An 18,538-nucleotide genomic window follows, 5' to 3' on the forward strand; every position below is an offset into this window, starting at 1 on the left:
AAACTTGCATCCGAAGAAGTGGGTATTCACCCACGAAAGCTCATGCTGCAAAACGTCTGTTAGTCTATAAGGTGCCACAGGATTCTTTGTTGCTTTTACAAACTTTAGAGTATCAGAGGGGTAGCCGTGTTAGTCCGGATCTGTAAAAGCAGCAAAGAGTCCTGTGGCACCCAGGGGCGGCTCTACGTTTTTGGCCGCCCCAAGCAGTCATGCGCGGGAGGCGCCCCGGAGCCGCGGACCTCCCGCGAGCATGACTGCAGAGGGACCGCTGGTCCCGCGTGGCTCGGCTGGACCTCCCGCGGCTGCGGATGGTTCGCGGGTCCGGCAGCTCCGCTTGAGCTGCCGCAGTCATGCCTGCAGGAGGTCCAGCCGAGCTGCGGGACGAGCGCCCCCTCCGCAGTCATGTCTGCGGCAGGTCCAGTTCTCCCGGGGCTCCGGTGGACCTCTCGCAGGCATGACTGCGGCAGGTCCGCCGGCCCAGCCTGCCGCCCCCCCCGGCCGCAGGGGACGCCCCCTAGATTTTGCCACCCTAGGCACCAGCTTGTTTTGCTGGTGCCTAGAGCCACCCCTGGTGGCACCTTATAGACTGACAGAGGTTTTGGAGCATGAGCTTTCCTGGGTGAATACCCACTTCGTCGGATGCACGTAGTGGACACATGAGCACAAGCTCATGCTCCAAAACATCTGTTAGTCTATAAGGTGCCACAGGACTCTTCGCTGCTTTTACAAACTTTAGAGCTTATGCAGGTGAAGATCGCTGTAAGCTCTAAAGTTTGTCTCTCATCAACAAGTTGGTCCAATGAAAGATATTACCTCATCCACCTTCTCTCTCAAAACATACTACAGCAAACAAACCAATGGATGAGGACCTTCTCCACTCACTGCTGTGGAATTTTTAATCCCACCAACATTCACAGACATAAATGGCAAACTTTTATTCTTCAGAAATCATTCTTATTTTTATGGTTTTTTGTTTAGCCAAGACATTCACTAGAGTTTAGTCATTTAAAAATAAGATTGATTTACATTTAACATGCCACATTATAGACAGGTGTGGGAGAAGACATGTTTTCTGTAATCAGACTACTGAAATCAATTTTTTATTTGCATTTCAATAGGAAAAAAGATGTAAAAGGTAAAACACACCAAAGGAATCAATAGGAACTATTAAGCTGAATGGTTTATGGTCTTTGAACTTTTATCAGTAGGGTTGCATATTTAATTTTTTTGTGCATTACATCACCTTTAAATAAAAAGTGATCTGCATATAGGTTTGAAAAACCTCTGATAGTAAAAGTATGAATACACCTAGAAAAAAAATGATTCTGGCTCCAAATTAAAGGGTTAGAAGTGATATTTTCATTGTGGGACATTGAATAAGCCATGGATTTTTATAAAAGGCAATTTAGTACACTTTACAGTGGTGAAAGGGGAAAAAACAGCACTAGCCAGCGTCCCTAGAAGCTCAGAACACCAATAACCTTTCCACAACCTAGGGAAGTGTAGCTACTTTTATAGAATTCTTACTAAATCACACTTGGCTGATCATTTTGCCTCTTTTAGTGGTCTTTAATAGCTGCATTTTTTTCTTCTTATAGCATGGCTTTGTAAATTTGTACTGTTACTACACCTCTACCCTGATATAACGTGGCCCGATATAACATGAACTCAGATATAATGTGGTAAAGCAGTGCTCCGGAGGGGCGGGGCTGCGCACTCCAGTGGATCAAAGCAAGTTCAATATAACGCGGTTTCACCTATAACACAGTAAGATTTTTTGGCTCCCGAGGACAGTGTTGTATCGGGGTAGAGGTGTACCAAAGAATGTCTGTTAGATGGCTCAGCATATTCTGGTCTATTTTGTATAGCGTGATCTTTCAAGAGCACATTGGGTTTTCCTCCTTGCCTCTTTTTCAGGTGGAAAGAAATACTATTAACTCCCTGGAAATAGGAATCAATATTTATTAAATGAAGAAAACTTCAGCATTAGTCCTCTGTCTGTTCAGGCCCAACAGTGTTAGGATTTCAAAATCCCAATGAAATTCCCAAGCTAAAGACTACTGATCTGCAGTTTGTGTCCCCATGTTTTCATCTCATCATAATGAGCCATATAGAAAAATGACAATGTTCTTAAAATGTAATGCTTAAATCTGCTACGGAATAAAAGTCTACAGCTTAAGGTACAAAAACAGTGAAGTAATGTTTTGGCAAATGCACAAAAATCTGTTTTGTTTTCAGTTTTTACATATCTAAACAGGACAAGCTATTTTGTATAGCAGTTAAAAGCTATTCCATACAGATTCAGAACCTGATCTTGAGTTTCTAGTACACTACTAATAAATACCTCAAACTGAAACAAAGCAAATGTGAATTGGTCATGTTCATTTTTATGTTGAAAAGATATGAATTACTACCATCATTTATACCTTCAAACAAATGGCAACAAAATTTATTGTAAACATAATACATTTATGCTCATAATTAAAAATGACCTACAAAATTACTTCTATGTCAAGTTCATGCAGTATTTCCAAGTTATGGCTGGTATCAACCACATTTTAAATGTTGAAATACGTTAGCTGAAGTCTTTTTTAAGCATAATTGTTTTCCTGCCACTATTGAAGCTTTAAGCTTTGTAGTTTGTTACTGAACTCCAGTTTCAGCTGGCATTCTCTGTTTTTATCAGTTCTTTGATGATGTGTAAAATCTTGTCATCTAGGGAGAAAAAAACAGAAGTTAGTGGGGGAAAAAAACTAAATTTAACAAAATGGGAGAGATGGGCAATTTAACAAGGAAAGCTTTAAATTAGCTAGGCTGTGTCAGACTCAATAGTGAGGCAGAGTGCACCCCCCTCCCCCAAATATGCAGATAAGAAATTATCCTTACACACACTAAGGACTGTTATACTGCATATTGTTTACTAATAAATTGCCTGCAGCCATTTCAGTAGTTTCCCCTAAGGAAACTGGAGAAAAAGAGAAGTGAAGAGGACTTTCACAGATACATTTTAACATGTTTCCCTCCAGTTAGGATTTTATTTCTTGACATTTCTCTCAAATTTTAGAAGCAGGGAGTATGCCCATTTATCCCTTATTTTTGGGGCTGTCATGTAATCCCTCCCACACTATTTACCTATAACTTTATCAGTACATTGCACATTGTCTTACAGCTGTGTGGGGTGATGCCATGAAGGAGACCTAGGTTCAGTAATGACCTTTTGGGTTTCTGTTTCTCATGAGAGTTGAATTAGGCACACCATGGCTACAATGTGGTCTCTTGAGCAAGGCTGAAGTGTATTAGTATATTTGTTTAAAGAACTATACACACACTGTACATATACAATGTATATTTATCACACATTTTTATGTTGGTAGTACAGCAATACAATTACCTTCAAGTGACATTTTAGGATTTTCAAGTTTTTTCTTTAAAACAGACTCAATGAGAACCCTCAGTTGTTTGAAAATTACTGCAATCTTTACAGGAGCCTGTAGAAAGAAGATAAGAGAAGATTAATATATTTGCATTTTTCTCAAAGCAGTTTCATATTGAGGAAACCCAAGATTAAAGCTTACCCATCATACAAGAGGCCAAGGACCCAATCCTGTAAACAGTTATGCACATGCTTAACTTTTGTGTATTCCTAATGAGGTCAGTGGGACTAAGCATGCATTTAAGTTAAGCACATGAGCAGTCCCACTGACTTCATTAGGAGCAGGGCCGGCTACAAACACCAGCGAAGGAAGCAGGTGCCTGGGGTGGCCAATAGAAAGAGGCAGCAGTTCGTCCATTGTTGGGGCGGCACGTCCGGGTCTGCGGCGGCAATTTGGCAGCGGGTCCTTCAGTGCCTCGCTTCCTCTTCGGAGGTACTTTGGCAGCAGCTAAATCGCTCTGCTCCATCAGGCTTTTTTTTTTTTTTTCTCCTTTGTTGCTTGGGGCAGCAAAACAGCTGGAGCTGGCCCTGATTAGGAGCAAGGCCTAAAGTAACTCAAAGTGTTGACCAGAGATTTAATATCACTGCCTGTAGATTATAGACCAACAGAATATACAGTGGGCAGGGGGAGAAAAAAAAAAAGACATAATAGACATGGTAGATATTTGATACCCCCTGTACTCAAACTATCACCTGCAGGGCATTAAAAAACTTACGTTGATTTGCCAAGGAAAAATGTGGATCTCAAATTGAATTGGCTAATAAGAACATATGGTTGTCTCTCATTTCAGTGTCACAGCCAGAAAGCTGTGTTACCTGTCCCCCCTCTCAAAGAAAGGCTGATCTTAAAAATTCTGTGTGTGTTGAGTAACAAGTGCATTCAGTCATTAACTGGTGTTTCCTTGTAACAATATCTGTATTCACTCTGAGTTTCAGGGAATGCTTACATAAAATTAGCAACTTGTATTCTTCCTAGGGTGTAACATGAGGTGTAAACGAACAGAGCTAGAAGAAAAAATGTAACCAATTTGACAGCAGGTGGGCAACTCCCATATTTCTTCTGTTATTTGGTAGCATTTACCAAGAAAAAGAGCAGGTGGACAGTTTTCATTTTCAGCCTCAGATTAAATGCATTCAGAAAACGCATTTAGAATTTCTTCTGTTTTGAAAGAGAGAGTGTGAGAGTGTTTGCTTTAAGTTTTCGATGTTTCTCACAGCTTTCACTTGCAAGACTCATTTAATCTGAGATGTAAATCAATGAGATTACTCAAGGGTTTAAAGTTAAGCAGGTGCCTACATGTTTACAGGATTGGGACCTATGACTTCAAAATGTTCCAGTTAAATACATTTTCAGTTATGACACTTACTTAAAGCAAGTATTTCCTCTTACCCCAAATCAGGTAAATGTGTGTTTCCAATAGTATCTCTTCTTATAATACCTCAATCTTTCTTCATGAACAAAGGCAAACATTCCTTTTTTAAAATAGCATGCAAGAGTAATTTAATAGTTATCTCTTGGAAGCACATGACCTTATTACACACATTTAACAAAATTCCCATTATTTCGCTTAACTATCTTAAACTCACACTTCAATGTGTTTCGGGTACAAAATGCAGAGCCATTTAAAGGCACAAGAAATAACCAGAACATATGTGTACCTGAAAATGGATCCAGCCATCAACAGACAGGAGGCGTTCACGGTGCTGAACTTCTATGTCTCCACCAAAAAGTAAAACTGGAAAGGGGGAAATTAAAGTAGTCTCTCTCAAGTACACCTTGGCATATCTTATCTGCATATAAAACACACACAAACAGAAGCATTTAAAAACTACAACACTGAACTGGAATGCTACCTTCATGAAGCAAGTTGTCAATTTTTCCCCCCCGAGACTGCATTACATATGCTACTTACGTTAGTAAACAGTGAAAGAATGTAGGCTATGCCCAATTATCTGCCCTATACTTTGTGTGATATGTAAAAATCTTAGTATGTAAGGAAGGGAAAAAGGCTTATGCCACTAGGATAAATTTTCCTTTCGTGATCCTTCAGAGGTGAATTTTAAAGAGCACTGGATGAATAGGAAGACCACAATTATGTGGTTAAGATTATAAACAAAAGATAATGGTAGCCTACAGCAGATTGTACAAAGGCTATGAATATACAGCAGAATGTGCAGTGTTTGACAGGGAAATAACATTTATTGCAACGTGAAAATTTAAGTGGGTACAGTCAGAAAATTAGTTTAATGCATCTATACTTAGAGATGCATGCAGTCTATATGCACTGCACTACTGGTTTTTTTCCCAGTCAAGCCAGGATCAATATTGCTTGCCAGAAATTATTTCCTGATACAGTGAACATTTTTAATGTTAAAAACCCCATATTAGAATTAATGCAACAAGGGTTTTTAATACTGAAATTCTCATAATATACACCAAAAATAAAGTTTCTTTTAGAATGCTTTTATAAAAGCAGTCATAATGTAGATTGTTTTAATCTCTGAACAACCGAGGGGACTAAACATGCATTTAAAAAGGTCTGAAATGTATTAACACTGAAACAGTATTTTGTTTGCATAAAAATTTATTAAACAACATTTACTGAACAAGGTTTCTTCCCTTGATAATCCCACTCCCACTGACATGCTTGGGCTCCCACTTCTCCCTCCCTGAGATTTGCTCCTTTTGTCTCTTCTCTTCATCTGTGATTTTAGGCTTGGCAAATCTTACATTTCTTGTTAAAGTATTTTTTTCTTGAAATCTATTACTTTCGATAACTATTCCTAATTTGTTCTCATCAGTCTGTCAATTCCCTTTCTAACTTTAGCTGTTGTCCTACATCTTGCTTTATACTGCAAGCTCCTTGGGCAGGGAATGTTGTCTGCTCTGTTTGGAAAGAGCCCTGTGTATGTACAGCATTAAATATCAGTAGGTAGCTTAGTACTCTCTTACAATAAAACGTCCACTGGTACGACAACACACACTTGAAAAGAATTGCTGTATAATTTTTTATACCGAGATAAAACATACATCTTCACCAAAGAGTTGACAGTCTAAAGAGACCACACACAGACATGGATGTGGAAGTAGGTGGGAAAAGGTGAGCGACAAAATGCAGTTCAGTTTTGAAGTTCGGCGTGTCTTGGATTTCACAATTTTTGTGAATATGTTTTATGTTAAAACAGTTAGTATCTCTTCAGGCCCAAGAGAGGGCATGGAAGGGTTTAAAAAGGCCCTGCTGATACGTGTTTTAAGGACATAAAGGTGAGTAGGGACAGATAGCATAGTACAGGTCAAAGTACAACTGTTACTTTGACTACATATTTTTGACACTTCTTTCTAAGTCACCAAGCAGAAAAGTGATCAACTTTTTTTTTTTTTTAAATAAACAGTACTATACCCAATACATTAACCCTTTGTGAAAAGCTGACTGATAAACAGTAGGGTACTTTCATTTGTAAGCTTGTCAGTTTAGTCAATATTAGATTTATTGGCCTTTATTTCTAGCCACATTTGTGCGTGCCTTATTTAGGACCTGGTGCATTTTTTTTTTTTAAACCTACACTGATTTCAGGGACAAGGCATTGATGGTTCTGAAGATGAACTGCACATCCAAGTATATTTCACATTATGTTCCATGTATATTACCACTACAGGCATGTAAGGTGTTTGCAAATTGATAAGTCCTGGTCTAATGGGGTTTACACCAATGTGCAATTGCTTTAAAGATTGTCACATAATTGCTTCTAATTAATCAGATAGTGATATAAATACAAGATCCTTACCTTCTCTTGGTAGAGCAGCCATCCATATGTCTGCAAATCTCTGTTTACTGAGGAGGGATGCACTTGTGCTTTACCTTGAGCAGTTTCCACCATGCACACCAATTTCTCTGTGATATCTACAGACTTCGTATACATTATCTTCCCCACGTTGTCATATAGCCCGGCAGTCAGCACAGCTTTAAGAAGGGCTATTTCCTGAAGAGAAAGGGATTGTGTGGTTCCGTTTCCTTCCCACGTATGATGAGTTGTGGGTGCTGCAAATCCTGCTGCCCTGACCACCTTTATTAGTTCTTGTTTCACATCCTGAAATCAGTTTTGATCAAAACAGGTACATTAATAACTTAATAGTAAAATACTGATTATAAAAAAGGGACACTATCAAGCCACCAGCACACTCAGACTCCTCCCCAATATTCCCAACTAACAGTGAAGAGACTCAGAAACTTATCTAGAAAAAAATAGTCATATCTGCAGAGGCCTTGGAATCCTGGCTGTTTGGATGAGTAACCAAAACAAAAATCAGGTTTCTAGGATTCAGGCACTGAGAATGTGGGGCTGAAACTGATGCAAGTATGTCTCTGTCTCCCAGCTATTTAGAAGACAAACTGACAGCAAAAAATGCACACATTTATGTTATGCACCCTTCTCCTATTTCCTGCGGATTAGTCCGGGAAAGGACTATTGGAGCCTTCATCTTAGAGGCAAAAATGCATTTAGAAAAAAAGTCAGGATTTGGCATCACAGAATCATAGAAATTCAGCCTGGAAGGGACCTTGAGAAGTTATCTAGTCCAGCCTCGCATGCTGAAGCAGGACCACATTGGGATTCCACAATCTCTCTTAAGTAAACTATTCTAATACCTATCATCTTCCAAGCTTGACAGTGAAATACAAGTACTTAGTAAACATAAGGAGTGATACAGGCTAACCATGTGTTATTTTATTTACCCTTGTTAAGTAATATTTTACCTTACAAGTTTTATTTTGTATAAAGTGCTGTAGTATGAACTTCATCAGAGAAACTTTAGGCAAACATGTATATCAATGGGGCTTGCACCTCAAAAAGTGTAAAGGACAGATCTAGCCAGTCTGAATAAGAATCTAAGCTATTCACCCATTCTCAACATTCTATTTGCCCATATTTGTTATCTTGTCTGTATACTAACATGAGTACTGTATATCACTGCTTTAAAGTTATATGCTGAATTTTCTGTGGGAAATTAACAGTCATCCTTCCTGGGCAGAATCACATGGCTTGTATCTTGATATACCTCCAGAGTTAACAGTGAGGTTCTGTTAAGAAAATTCCTTCTGCAGTAAGCCATTTCAGTGCGATAACCTCCTTCTTGACGAGCCTTTTTCCACCTAGACAAAAAAAGTCTTGGTTTACTACAATTACAAAAGTAACACTGATGGCTATCTACAAAGAGATGAGGAATCCAAGTTCAAATACATAAAAAAAAAGTGATAATGACTCTTACAAAGGATCCTCCACTGACTTAATGATAAAACACTAACTGGTTTCATCTGGATCAATAATGTATGTCTACCAGAGATCAGGAGAGGACAAGCATTTCACAGCATGTAAAATTACATGCCCATGAATAAACAAAGGTGTTTCTTCTATAAACTGACAGATGATTGTATGTTCTGACAGTTGGAGATAGAATAGCAATGTTCCTGGTTGAAAGTCATGAAGAATGTAACCTTAATTGGTAGTAGTTGGTTTTTTTTGTGTGTGTTTGTTTTAAAGTGTAGCTCGCTACAAGACAGCTACAGAAATACCTGAAGCATTAGGACACAACAAGCAGTATGCTTCTGCATTGCTTGCATTGTTAGAAGGTGGTGTTAGAAGGCCAAGTGACTAACCAATTGGGCCATTTATTAATCCTCAAGTAGCATAGTACTTATCACACATTTCTGCTGTTCTAAAAGGAAATTTACAAAACCATTTAGGATCATGTATTTAATAGCAATATTTAAAGGATACACCATTACTGACAGTCAATCAAAAGGTTCTATTTGCTTTAAGTTTCAATATTTTAGAAAAGATTATTTACCCTAGATATGCACTGTAAATTGTCAGATGATCTGAGTTTGCCAATGCCAGGGAAGATTTTGCAAGATCTGCTTCATCTTTTCTACCAATTGGTGTAGTAAAAGGGGATTTTTCTGTCATTACAGCAGCTAAAGTTGCCTGTAATCAATAGCAAAATATTAAGAAGTTAAATATAAACAACATAATATAAACAAAAATTAAAATAGTAGGCTTCAGGCTTTTACCACTTAAATTAAATAAATAAATAAAAATCTAGATTTCCTGTTTCAACAAGACTTACCATATTCCTTGTCTTGCTTCACATTAAGTCACAAAGAGACAGAATGATTGCATTTTATATAGTATATTACAGTGTAAGATTCACTGAAGATATTGTACTTACATAACACCATGAAATATTTTAAAAAGTCCTTTCCGCCATTAGTTTATTAAATCTCAACACTTGTGTGAAGCAGGTAAGTATTTATATACCTTTTCATAGATAGGTAAAATGAAGTACCCAGAGAATAAGTGACCTGCCCCAAATCAAACCAACTCAGTGGTACAAATAGGACTAGAACCATAGAATCTGAACTCCTAGTTCCTTTTTTCAACCAAGGGATCATACTTCCTCTTACTAAGTACAGGCAACTAGGATACGTGAAAAGTGTAAAGAGTCTATTGTATAATGATAATGTTAAGGTTGGACTGAGTCATAACAAGACCTGATCAGGTGTAATAGCAGAATAAAGTGCAAATCCTTGTCTCAGATTTGCACTTCACGGTAGTTCCTTGATTTAGTAGAATTTTGTAATAGTGATGTTCCTCTCACACTGTTTCTATATGAAGTACAGTGATATCTGAGTGATGGTACTTGAAAATTATTGAAGTAATATTTCAGTAGTGAAGAGAGGCATTTTGATAAACGGATTGCAAAGTTAGCTAGATTCACTCCTGGGTCTTTAAGATGGGAACTACAGGCTTTTATAGTGTAATAAGTATTGAATATTTGTTTGCATCCTGAGTATTTTATTATATACAATTTTCCCTAAACACAAAACCTATACACAACCATTTGTTGGATTTTGCTAACTATTTTTTTGGCAACTAGTGGGATTCTGTTTTACACAGGGGAATCAGATTAAGTTGTATATGGTGCAAAGGATCTAAATTGCATTTGAGCTATTGCTATATTTGCTGGGGAAGAAGGGACAGTTTCCAGCACTGAGTAGTTGGATATGGTGAAAATGGGTGAAATGGGTTTGTTTTTGAAGGGAAGAATGTGTGCTGCATATTGACACTACCATGAACTGTTTGTTTTTAAATAATTTTAAAAGGACACTAATCTGAAGTCTGTCAACTTAAAAAGCAGTTTCAGGTCCCACATCAGCACCTGAGTGCAACAAAAATCATAAGGTGTTTCAGATTTTGAAAGTACTGTATTTTCTCACCCCTGTTGCTCTGTGAAACAAAGAACAAAAACAGACTGAAAATGAGTACACTCAAGTGCTGCCAAATGTTCACAGTAAAACAAACTGAAAAATAACCATCTTAAGTACTGCTTGTAACAACCGTCGGTCAAAGTTTCAGACAGATGTGACTTCAATTGTCATTGTCCCTTTAAAACCGTGAAGAAGATAGTTTATGTTAACACTGCACTTCATAGGCTCACTAGTAGACAGAACTGGAAGAGTGACTAGAGCTGTCATAAACAAATAGTAAGGGTTAAGGTCTCTTTTACCTGTAAAGGGTTAACAAGCTCAGTAACCTGATGAACACCTGACCAGAGGATCAATCAAGGGACAAGATAATTTAAAATCTCTGTGGAGGGAAGCCTTTGTCTGTGTTCTTTGTTTGAGTTGTGTGCTCTCTTTGGATCTAAGAGAGGCCAGACATGTCTCCAAGTTCTCCTGGAGTATTTCCTACTATCCAGTATAGTGAGTATTAGAAAGGCGAATTAGTCTTATAATTTGATTTCTACATATGCAATTGTGTGTTTGTTGGAGAAATATCTTTATTTCTGTTTGCTGTTACTTTGATTATTCTGAGAAAGGAGGGGGTGGGGGAGAGCCTCTCCAGGTTTATAAGTTAGACCCTGTATTTTTGCATCCTGGTAATACAGAGATAGTGTACTTTCTTTTTGTTCTTTTAATAAACTCTTTTCTTTTTAGGACTTGATTGATTCTTCTCTTGGTTGCATTTTCAAGGGAAGGGGAGCGGGAGGTGAGTCCCTCTTTGTGTTGAGTCAAGGATTTGACTCGGTGTGTAATCTCTCCGAAGCAGGCTGGAGAGGGGGAAGGAGGGGAGGGGAACTGGCTGTTTCTCTCTCTCTGGTAAGATTCAAGGGGTTTGAATCTGGGTTCCCCAGGGGAAGTTTGGGGGACAGGCAGTGTGTTACCCACTTTAAACTTAACTGGTGGCAGCAGAACCAGATCTAGACTAGGATTAGTTTAGAGGAGCCCATGCAGGTCCCCATCTTGGAACCCAAAAGCTCCAAGTGGGGGAGGAAACCAATGACAAGAGCACTGAGCCTGTCCACTTTCTTTTGTGTGCGCAGGGACAGGGGGTGAGGGAGAAAATCGATAAAATAAAAATACCAGTCTGCTTTCTTAAAAATAAGCATAGAAACAAGAGCAGTAACCAAAAATTGCATTCTAGTGATTTTTTTTTAATACGTGTTGTGTCCTCATTTTCTATATTTTATTCCAAGAGTTTTTGTAAGAAAGCAAATTTCATAGAAATTCACCCATAGAAATTCACTGTCTCAAGGTTTTTAGCATTGTTTTTATCATAACCATCAAGATGAAAACTGCAATATCTATCAACTTACCACAGGATCCAAGCAACCAAATATGGCACCAAATATAAGCATTTTGCCAATCTTTACATTGACAGGTAATGCTGCAAGGTGCTGGCCCAATGGAGTCAGTTTGGGCTCACTTAATTCACAAGCCCCAATTTTCCGTAGCAGGTTCATTGCATTGCTGATTACTTGAGGCTGTGGAGGGTCTAATGCTCTGGAGAGGAAATCCTCAGGAGAACCAAGATTGCATTTCTGTGGATTAAATGGATAGACAATTCAATCGAAACCTATCTGGTAAATGTTAACCAAAAGATAACAATAAAAACAGATATTTTTAAAATTATGGGCTGCAAAGACATCTAGAAGGCATGTTGCCTGTTCAGTCATTCTGAGGCCAACCATCCTCCTCCTCATTCATCTTCCTCATACATGCCAAGTCTTCCCTGATGCAGGACTGCAGCAGGCCCACACAGTGACATTAGGATGGCTCCACTGTAGAGGAAGGGCCAGAGTGTAGAGAAAGTGAAGAAGGGATTATGCACCTATCACGCACAGCTTCAATCTGGCCTTTATGGCAGAGCTACAGAGGTGGCAATGCACTGGCATGGTCAGTAGTCTGGAACTCCATGAATCTATTAGCCCAAATTTATATGTAGAAGATATGCACATGCCTTGCACCCCACATTCCTGGGTTGGGAAAGAAGGATTCCATCCCTCTGCTTAGTTCCCTCATGCACATTCCATATATTTGTAATATGGACAGGGACTGGGAATTGGCCCTTTAACAGGGACCTTTCTTCATAAAACATTTCCTTCAGATTGATGTTGGGAAGAAATGCGAATGATTCCATTCTGAAGATTAGATAGTATTATATTCTAGTAGATGAGTTACCCCTCCACAACATGCTCTGGATTTTTTAAAGTGAATACATATAGTGGATTTTCCACTAAGAGGAAACAGATGTCTCCACAGACCCACACAACCCAAATAGTAGCACTAGAGCAGGAGGCATACCTTTCTGGCTGATTCTAAAGGAACAAAGGTAAGAGAAATTCAAGAAACAAGACTGTACCATAATATGAAGGCATAACTCTTCTAAAGGCACACGCAGTATTTCTGGAACGGAATATTCCATGAAACTTTCAAATCTGCAATACCACAATAAAGACATACAGTATTACATATTTCAGTGTAACAAGCCTTGACTTAAGGTTACAACTCATCTTAAATTATAATCCCCCATTTTCATATGCTTGTTTTTCAGATAGACATTCTTTTTTGGGGTACATGCATGGGTTTTAAAGTAAACAGTGAATAGAATATATTTCCCATTTGTGAGCTAAGCATGTGCATACATATGAGAGAGAGAGAGAGAGAGAGAGAAAAAATAGTGATGGACAATGGGGCACTTGAAATAATCTCTAATATATTTTTGCTCATGCTTAATTCAAATAAGTGGAACTTCAAACTTTACATGTGGCTAAGCCCTTGAAGTAAAGGTTACATTTTATTTATATATATAACACTGAAACATAGTTAAGGCCAAATCATTTTCAATCAGATGTAATAAAAAAGGAATTCTAGGTTTTTAGTTATGTTGTTGCTCTCCATACTATGGAGCAGTATAACATACTGGGGGGAGGGATAGCTTGGTGGTTTGAGTACTGGCCTGCACAGGGTTGTGAGTTCAATCCTTGAGATGGCCACTTAAGGATCTGGGGCAAAATCAGTACTTGGTCCTGCTCGTGAAGGCAGGGGGTTGGATTCAGTGACCTTTCAGGGTCCCTTTCCAGTTCTCTCTCTGGAGATATACCTATCAGAGTTAGTTCCCCTGCCTCACATCCATAGACAGCCCACTTTAAATCTATGGATTTGGAAGGTAAGGAGCTAAACTTCAAGATTCCAGAGCTAGGGTTTGTTTATATCTGACAGTGGGGCAAATTTATGATGATGTTTAAAACAGAATTCTACAGTTTTAAAAAAAAATGTGGGGAAAAGAATCATAACTGAAGCATTATTAAACAGGAAATTAAAAATGTGAGTCACCTCTGATAAACAAACATTAAGGCTATAAATTCAATTTGAAAAAAAAGCCAGGAACTGTAAAAGTTAAGGAATACGCAGCACAAAGTTATCCATATTACACACATCATGTAAGTACTTTTATGAGATCCCAAACTTCTGTATTTCCTCACTTCAGTTTAATTTGCAACCACTACGCTGCATTTTAACACAGGCTTTTGCAATTAATACTGTAACAGTTGCCTGACTTACAAAATCTTGCTCATTAAAGCTACTGTACCTGTCTCTTGTGTACATTCGGAAGCAGAATCCATCTCTGACACGTCCAGCTCTCCCTTGACGCTGCAAAGCACTTGCTTTACTGACAAAGGTCTCTTCCAAAGAACTCATTTGGCTGCTTTCATGGTACCTGAAAAAGTATTTGCACAGAATGTGTAGATAAGGACTACTGTCAGATTCAAATTTTCATCAAATTTAAAATTGATTTTTAAAAATAAAATCACTCATAAAAAGTTACAAAATTTAGTTTTGAAAGCCTTATTTTGTAAGCCTTACACATGATTGATTAATGAAGTAATCAAGTGTAGTCGATAGAGGTGAAAGAGACCTATTGTATTAGTTCATCAAGTCCATCTTCCTGCCAATGCTGACTTGTTTTTTTACTATACATTTTCTAATACTTTGTACATTTGAAGTAGACCAAAGCCAGCATCTCTGTGTCAGGAAGTTATGGAAAAGGTAATCTACCTAAAATTTTATCCCATTACTTCTAGTTGTGCATTCCATCACTTCTAAATAATTCCCCTCCTTGTTCATAACTGTGACAAAGTGGGAATTTTTGTAATGTTTTTATGAATTCTATGTGTGCCTCAGTTTCCCCTATTTGATGCATTGTTACCAAGTGGAGATGAAAAAGGGACTAAATTTGCTCTCAGGACAGACTAAGATATATAGGTGGGTATCACCTCCCTGTCTTGGTGGAAAGAAGAATCCTTAAAGAACTGGTTGAAACTATCTTAGGTAAACGAGGGGGCCAAAGACATAATGCAAGCTCCAATGACTCACCGATTTCCCTGCCTCTCAGCAGGGAAACTAAGAAAAGTTCTCAGTTCCAGAAAAAAAGATTGAGAGGTATGAGGTGAGGGGATAAGTGTGAGCTTTGGCAGAAGCTTGGGAGCTCTTTCCCCTAGGAATCAATTAAGGAGGAGGTCAGACAGAGAGCGAGCGTGAAAATGGAGTTTCACTACATCTTGACTGGGGCTCTGGGCTGATCAGACTATGCTTTAACCTTAGGTTTCTCGATGTGCTACCCTAAGGATATCCTTATGTTATGTTCTAGTTGACTAATAAACCCTACCATTTTGAAAAGCTGTTTGAGTGTTACTGTAATATTTGGTGAGGTGCATTAATCCCTGAAGAGTGTACAAGTCTCTATCAGGAGTCTGGCCCAGTTGGACTCTCTGAACCGAACTTACGGTGAGAAGCAGGAGGGCTAAAGCCCAAAGGTTCAGTCTCAGGAGGCGACAATGTTGCATGGCCTACTCTGAAGGAAGAGTATGACCCCTTGGGGGTCTGGCACACCAAAGGGATCCCCTCCAAGAGACAATTCATAAAGCTAGGCGCACAGCACTGATCCTGTGGATCTGTGACACCACCACCATTTGAAATCAGCAGACTTGTACCAAGCTGTAGCATGGTATTGTGATTTGGACATATGGCCATCATCGTCAGACCAATCAACTTACTTTTTTGACCAAAGCCTGAATTTAAACCTAGATCTGAAGAGGTACAAACCTAGTGGAAAGCCCCTGTGGAATCTATTTCCCAAACTGTACACAACACAAAGACTTAGGAAGATCATCCCTTACCTGTTTTCTTTTGTTTTCCCAGTGTCAATTACAAAGACAACATCTGGTATCGTAATACCTGTCTCGGCAATATTGGTTGCCAAAACAATCTGCAAATGAAATAGCCATATCGTCAGATAAATGAATTAAGGAAATAGTCCTTCTGTAAGTTTCATCCCTTTAAACTCAGATTTGGAGAGAACTTGATAAAAAAAAGTGACCCCTACAGAAATGTCTGGGAGGACAAGGGGATCTTTACATGCTTTTGTACTAGTTTTTTATTGTATAATTGGTTTAAAATTTTGCTTGCACTTGCAAAGGTTGCTTGACTTTCCACTGAACAATTTGTCATTAAGTAAAATAGTATTTCACAAGCTTGTGTGCATAAAGGTGTACAAAATACTGCAAGGGAAAAGATTCCTAAAAATTTGTTTTAAGAAAGTGACAGGGATCCATTTTTTTTATACAACAGAAAGCTACAGTAAAACAAAAAATACTAAAAACTAAATGTTTGTGTTCTATATAAAATATTTAGTATGATGACTTGACAATCTTTTGAAGTTAACTCTTATCTGGTCCTGAACACCTTGTTCATAGAGTACAATGCTCTGCTTTCAGCAAGAGAATTTCAAAGACAACTTACGGTTGTATAACTTTATAAGTTTTTTATTACGAGAATTCATATACACGAAAAGTATATAAAGTAGAGGGAGCAAGATGGTGATTTATGTTACAATAGTGAATTTTACATTTTTAAACATACCATACCTTTCTAACTCCAGAAGGGGGCAATGTAAATGCAGCTGCTTGATCTTGAGTTGAAAGAATAGAATGCAGAGCTATTAACCTATACCTGAAAGAAGGAGACACTATTCAACAATTAAGTTACACTATTCAACAAATGTTTAAATAAGCCTGAGGTAATGCTGGTGGGTTAGAGGAAGGAAAGAGAATATATATAAATAATAAGAAGACTTTGTATAACTAATTAATGATTACATAATACTAAAAATAAAAGGATAGTAAAATATGAAAGAAAAAATGTGTGAAATGATAATACTCGATATGGTCATTCTCCAGTTTGGTGGAGATAGGTGAAAAAAAAGAGTTTCTACCATTGTTATGCAATTTTATATTGACTCTAAACTACAGCAACAGTATTTGGCTGGTGCAGCAAAAAGGAAGAAAGTGTCAGTTTTTATTTCAGAATTAAAATATACAGAAGCTCTTCACTGTTAAAGCAAATAAGTTCATTTGGAGGAAAAATATGGCAATTTTGACTGCAAAATGATCTAAATATTTACCACTTATGCTCAGATTTGAAAGAGAAATAGAAAAAAAATGAAGATGGATTGAGAAAACATATTCTGAGAAAAAAAGTAAGTTATGTGCTAAATACAATTCTCTTTTCTTATAACAGGAACAGCTAGTCTTAAAAACTAAGACAAGAACACTACACATTTCTCAAATGAGAATGCTTTCATTACCTGTCCCTTGTAAACCTTCGGTCAGCTGAAATGAGATCATATAACTGCTGGATGTGAGCAAGCCCTGGTAAAAAGATCAGTACAGCGCCATCTATATTTCTGAACTGGGGACTTTTATCTGTAGGGATATAATATAGAAACCTCGTTAAAAAGCTAGAAAAAATCCTATTTGTCATTTCCCTGTTTGAAATAGGAGATACTGCTCTATGATTCCTGAGCTGGGCCCTTTCCAGGAGGCATCATTAACAGGAATGAAATAAAATATCCTTACTAGTACCAAGCATCATTAGTAAACAATAAGAAATCCATGAAAGTGGAGTCTCAAAATGTGAGGAAAGTGAGCATTGAAAGAATTTTTAAAAATCCACAAACATTTTAGGAAGTGACAAAGTACCTAAGAAGGCAAGCAATTCCAAGATAAGGTCAAGATTGATCTTGTAGGGATTCATGTAGAAGATTGCTTGCCGTGTACGATTGCTATACTTCTGATAGTAAGGATCCAAATCAACACCTGATCCAGACTGGAGTGGGACATATTCCTAAAAGGGAAAGAAATTGGTAACATTAACTTTATGCAAGAGAAAGGCAAGAAAAGAGAACGTAGACATTTATGCCCTTTAAGTGTTTTAGCTTCATTGTCTTGTAAGGCAAAATATGTACAAAATGGACATCATATAATCCATTTTATAATAATAAAAAAGTTCCATTAGGTCCATCTTGTCCATCCCTAGTGCTCACACTGGACCATCTCACAAAGGCCTGGCAAGCTGGTACTTTTTGTTTTTAGGCTGCTATCCTGTGCTCCAGAACCTGTGCTTTAATTTAAAAAGTAATAAACAAGTCTCTAGCCCTTATAGCTGCAAAAGAAACCATGAAAATGTGAATTAAATGTAAACAGAGGCAGTCATATTTGTCTGAGCTCTGGTCTACACTAGAAAATTTGGTTGGTTTAACTACATCGGTCAGGGTGTGCAAAAGCCACACTCTGAGCGGCATTGGTAAGCCAACCTAAGTCCCAGTGTGGACAGTACTAGGTTGACAGAAGAATTCTTCCAACAATCTACCTACCACCTCTCAGGGAGATGGATTATCTACATCAACAGAGCTGTCCCTATCTATCTC

General features: G+C 38.1%; 1 protein-coding gene across 3 annotated transcripts in view; it reads right to left on the reverse strand.

Annotated features, from left to right (window-relative positions):
* Positions 1 to 1,948: 1,948 nt before the first annotated feature.
* DHX29 (DExH-box helicase 29) overlaps positions 1,949 to 18,538 on the reverse strand; it is a 36,100-nt gene continuing 19,510 nt past the window's right edge. The window contains exons 15-27 of one of the 3 annotated variants that reach the window (XM_039545911.1): positions 17,811 to 17,955; positions 17,417 to 17,534; positions 16,698 to 16,776; positions 15,951 to 16,039; positions 14,363 to 14,491; positions 13,133 to 13,208; positions 12,087 to 12,311; positions 9,279 to 9,415; positions 8,490 to 8,583; positions 7,220 to 7,522; positions 5,093 to 5,224; positions 3,392 to 3,488; positions 1,949 to 2,715 (exon numbers count right to left, since the gene is read on the reverse strand). In XM_039545911.1, the coding sequence (XP_039401845.1) occupies positions 2,660 to 2,715; positions 3,392 to 3,488; positions 5,093 to 5,224; positions 7,220 to 7,522; positions 8,490 to 8,583; positions 9,279 to 9,415; positions 12,087 to 12,311; positions 13,133 to 13,208; positions 14,363 to 14,491; positions 15,951 to 16,039; positions 16,698 to 16,776; positions 17,417 to 17,534; positions 17,811 to 17,955 (1,680 nt within the window). In that variant the 3' untranslated portion in view covers positions 1,949 to 2,659. Of the gene's footprint in view, positions 2,716 to 3,391; positions 3,489 to 5,092; positions 5,225 to 7,219; positions 7,523 to 8,384; positions 8,584 to 9,278; positions 9,416 to 12,086; positions 12,312 to 13,132; positions 13,209 to 14,362; positions 14,492 to 15,950; positions 16,040 to 16,697; positions 16,783 to 17,416; positions 17,535 to 17,810; positions 17,956 to 18,538 lie in introns of those variants that run through there. The other 2 variants (XM_039545910.1, XR_005600914.1) reach the window with 2 other exon arrangements.

The sequence above is a fragment of the Mauremys reevesii genome, linkage group 6, assembly GCF_016161935.1.
Source record: "Mauremys reevesii isolate NIE-2019 linkage group 6, ASM1616193v1, whole genome shotgun sequence".
NCBI lineage: Eukaryota > Metazoa > Chordata > Testudines > Geoemydidae > Mauremys > Mauremys reevesii.